At 43.9% G+C, this 4,493-nt stretch overlaps 2 protein-coding genes across 2 annotated transcripts in view; both read right to left on the bottom strand.

Moving 5' to 3' along the window:
• Positions 1–4,493, bottom strand: part of galcb (galactosylceramidase b) — a 379,778-nt gene that overhangs the window by 95,691 nt on the left and 279,594 nt on the right. The gene's annotated exons all lie outside the window — the stretch shown is intronic.
• The window catches only part of kcnh5b (potassium voltage-gated channel, subfamily H (eag-related), member 5b), a 149,485-nt gene that overhangs the window by 91,058 nt on the left and 53,934 nt on the right, over positions 1–4,493 (bottom strand). The window contains exons 7-8 of the mRNA XM_034858488.1: positions 4,271–4,428; positions 3,047–3,318 (exon numbers count right to left, since the gene is read on the bottom strand). Coding sequence (XP_034714379.1) covers positions 3,047–3,318; positions 4,271–4,428 — 430 coding nt within the window. The remainder of the gene's footprint in view (positions 1–3,046; positions 3,319–4,270; positions 4,429–4,493) is intronic.

Below are 4,493 nucleotides of genomic sequence, written 5' to 3'. Positions count from 1 at the left end.
GTTCCTCCAGCTCTGGCCATCTGTGGACCCGTTCCTCCAGCTCTGGCCATCTGTGGACCCGTTCCTCCAGCTCTGGCCATCTGTGGACCCTTTCCTCCAGCTCTGACGATCTGTGGACCATTTCCTTCAGACGTGACCATCTGTGGACCCGTTCCTCCAGCTCTGACCATCTGTGGAACCGTTCTTCCAGCTCTGGCCATCTGTGGACCCGTTTCTCCAACTCTCGCCATCTGTGGACCCATTTCTCCAGCTCAAACCATCTGTGGACCCTTTCCTCCAGCTCCAGCATTTTGGTTCTCTTTGGCATTGTTTACGTGTTGTGTTCCTCTACGAGTTGTCTACTGCGAGCCTGCAACATTAATTCTAATTCAATACTAGTCAACGAAAGTTCGAGGATAAATCAAAATCAAAATCAGTTCGTTTTGGGAAACAACCACAAACTCCAAGCTAGCAAGCTGCACGCTGAAAATGTTAAGTTTAGAAGAAGATGTGGAAAGTGGAACAAGGCCGGTCTGCTTGGTTCTTTCAGGGAGTGATTGTAGAGATTAACAAAGAAAATGTTTAGGGAATTTGCTCGTTTCTAGAAACACAACTAACCTAGAGAGTCTTTTCTCCTATCCCAGAATATATCTGTGGTGCAGCCAGAACTATCGCACAGTGCGGTGGACATCTGGCAATGCGAGACAAATACAATAAACCGTCTGGTAGCTATCTGTTCTGCTTGCGTGTGTGCTGAAGAGAAATCCAGGGTTCAATACAGAGTCCTGGCTCTGCAAATGAGCCTGACGGAGCCACACAACACTGTTGGTGTGCCTGGGCACAGGACGGGGGAGAGGCCAGGGCCAAAAGGAACATAAATCTGGCACATGCTAAGAGGAAAGATGTGATGGGGCCTGAGGGGGTGACGGTGTAAACAATACTCCTGAAATGCTAAATATTGAAGTGTTTCAAAGACAAAGACCTGTTTGTAAGCCCATAAAATCTATGTTTAATACACTTATATATTTATGTGGGTTTTTCCTCACCTCAAATCTTCTCCCTCCCTCATTTTTTCAGATGATGCCTCACATTAGCCAAAAGGAGCACCGTTTGCCATTAACTACGCGTGTCATACGCCGTCTTCCATTACTGTGCTGACTTACATCGTCAGTATGGTGTCGCCTGCTGTGCAGATGTGTGTGCAGCCTCTGAACACTATCAAAATAAAAATGAATAACAATTCTCAAGCTTACACTCTCCATTAAACCCGCTGCATTATATCCACAAAGAGAGATCAATCATGCAACCAAGTGTCAAACTGTTGGGTCTAGGCCTGCCCGACTCGGGGACAAATATCAATCACGATTGTTTTAGCTTAGAATTGATAGCACAATTGTTTTTCCTCACAAAGTGTAATGTTTTTTGCACACATGAACCATGACAAAACAAAACCAATTGGCAGTACCAAAAAGATTTCTTTTGGCACCTATAGCACGTTGCTCATCACTACAAGCCTGGAAACAATAGGCTTCCATGAAGAGAAGGGAGATTTTATACAGTCTGTGTCTAAAACTCACAGTCAAATGGGAAAAGTTGGGGTCAGATATTTTCTGTGTCTATTTCGCATGAATACAATTGATAGACAGGCGATGTAAAGAATATCATCATCAAGGGATGTAGATTTATACTATTTATATTGAAATTTAGGCTACTTGCTAGAGGTAGAGAGGGCAAAAAGAATAAAATCAATGTTATGTGCATTCAAATAGGGCTGTTGTCCATTGCTGGGCAGAGGAAACAAATCAATACAAACAAACCGGATCATGAAATTATCAAGTGCAGACTTCACAACAGTCAAATTAACTGTAAACAAGTGTCTTTCTGCAACTGGCAATGCGCATAAGCCTCGGCCTTCCCCAAGGTGACTTTGTTTGGAAGAAACCTCTGTGCTGGCAGACTGGAGACAGGAACTACACCTTACCTTGGCCAGTTTAGGGTGTGACCCACTCTGAGTAGAGTTTATCTAATCCCAATAAACACCACAGGCTGCTTAGAGAGTCAAGCCTCCATAACTGTGGAGAGTGTTCTTCATATCTGGCATCTGGGTGTGTTTTTCTGTTATTAACGTTAATGTATCACAGAGTAATTTACAATATTTCCCTGTTTCACCATGGCTTGGGCTTTGACTTTCCCGCTTGATTTGCTGTTTGTTAATGTACGGTACGCTTCTGCATTCAATCAGAGCAAGAAGGCGACACGTCGTTTTTATCCTTCGTCCCATACTTCAGTCTAGTCATTTTGCAACTGAAAAAAACACGATTGTTCATTGTTTTAAACAGATAGATAAAACAATGATAGATAGATGAAAGATACAAAAATCGCTGTATCCTACGCAATTCAAATTGTGCAGAGGGAATTATTTCCACCCGTCACCCTGACGCAAATGCAATATTTATTCAATACAATTTTATCTATAGCGTCAAATCATAACAGCAGGTATTTAAGAACAGTTTCCAAGTAGACTAGGTCCACACGGCACCAGCAGAAGACCACGGGGAGTCTAAAATGTTCATTTTAGTCAAATAAAAGTGTAAAAGTCATTGTTAAGCATATCGGTAAATTAGTCCAAAGCACACACACAATATTCAGTGTGTACAAAAGTACACTTTGGCCTGACACCAGCACAAGATAAAAACTCACAAAGTCACCAGAATCAGGAAGAAACCGAGAACATTCAACTACATTTTGTGTCAATTTCAACAAGTATTGGACTAACCGATCCCCATCGGAATGCTCCGGCTGCACCTCTAACATGGCAAGAACCAGAAAGTAGTGAAACTTTCACACAGCACATCACATTGCTTCAAACATCAATAAATCACAAAAACTCCACCAGCAGCACTCCCTAAGTGGATTTCCTATCCATATACAGCCCCTGCAAGCCACTAGACCAACATCTCAAACTGCTTGGTGTGCCATTTCATTCTGTGAAAGGACCAAAACTACAACAACAGATACAACATGGCTCCCAGCGCGCTGCACCCACAGCGGTGTGCCCCATACTTACATCCCACCATCATCATGGCCACAGAGAAGATCTTCTCGCCGTCGCTGGTGGGGGCGATGTTGCCGAAGCCAATGGTGGTCAGGCTGGTCATGGTGAAGTACAGAGACGTGATGTACAGAGAGTCCTTGCCAGGGCCGCCCTCCCACTGGCCGGAGCCGCTGGTGTTGTAGCGATAGGGCGATCCGATGCTCAGAGCCAGCTGGTAGAGCCAGCTGTCCACCTTAATGGTGTTGGTGGCCTCGTCGATGACCTCGTAGTCTCCGATGCTGTACCTGTTGAAGACATAATCTCAATTTCATCAGATTGAGATCTAGATAAAAGTTGTTTTTTTTAACCTGGACCCTATGTTCCTGTGTTTCCGCGTCTAAGTGACTGATGGGAACAACACTGGTATTTCTAACATTGGTCCAGTAAATGCTGTAACCGGCATTTCCATAATGTTATTAAACACAAAATATTAATCTGAGTCTGTCAGCGGCAAAACCGGCAGTTTAGTGAAGGTGAATACAAGCCGAATGCATATGGTCACAGACATTAAAAAGTGCCTATGTCTCTATGAAATGATGTACATAGACCACCAATATGCAACCACAAACCACAAAATATTAATTAGTAAAACATATGTGGAAAAGATTGCTGGGAGGCGTTCAGGGAAGTTTCCAATCAAGAACTATTGGCACAAAAAATAGAAGTAGAAATGAAATGAGACAGAGTTAAAGATAAAAACTGCTTTTCCTGAATGCCTATCATAGTCACTAGGGGACAAAATTCTCAAATGCTGTAATCCTTCAATTATTTAAACGCACATCCTTTAACATATACCGTACGCTACATCCAAATGTAACGCCTCAAATATGATGTCTAGTTAAGGAAAACCCTTAATTATTCATGTCAGAGCAGAATGAGGAGCATGGGCAACATTTGGAGGCTAATATTTAGTCATTAAGGTAACTTTTTACTAAATGTGAGAAGTGAATGCAGCTTTGGAGGTAAACAATTAAGCTGCTCTGTTCAAAATGTATGAGACATAAAACTGCAATAAGGAGCTCAAATGGAGCAGTACTGCATCAAAGTATTGCTGCTGAGTATTTGGAAAGGGATTCTGTTCGCTAGGGGGAAACAAATTAACATATCACCTGATACTGTATAAAGGAAACTTTGTAATGTACAGTCCGGGGGGGGGGGGCACAACACTGTGAGAATGGAGAGAGGAAAAGTGTTTACCAGATGCAGGCTAGCCAGTGAGCCACCAGTCCGAACACACAGACCAGCAGCACCAGAACCGCAGCGCCGTACTCCAGGTAGTGGTCCAGTTTCCGGGCCACCCGGCCCAGACGCAGCAGGCGGACCACCTTCAGGGAGCTGAACAGGCTGCTGATGCCCTGAGGGGGAGGGAGGACGGAGAGGGAGGGAGGGAGGAAGGTAGGAAGGTGGGAGAGTAAGGGAG

This window comes from Etheostoma cragini, chromosome 20 (assembly GCF_013103735.1).
Source record: "Etheostoma cragini isolate CJK2018 chromosome 20, CSU_Ecrag_1.0, whole genome shotgun sequence".
Classification (NCBI taxonomy): domain Eukaryota; kingdom Metazoa; phylum Chordata; class Actinopteri; order Perciformes; family Percidae; genus Etheostoma; species Etheostoma cragini.
The sequence above is the reverse complement of the archived record's forward strand: the minus strand, read 5'-3'. Positions and strand labels throughout refer to the sequence as shown.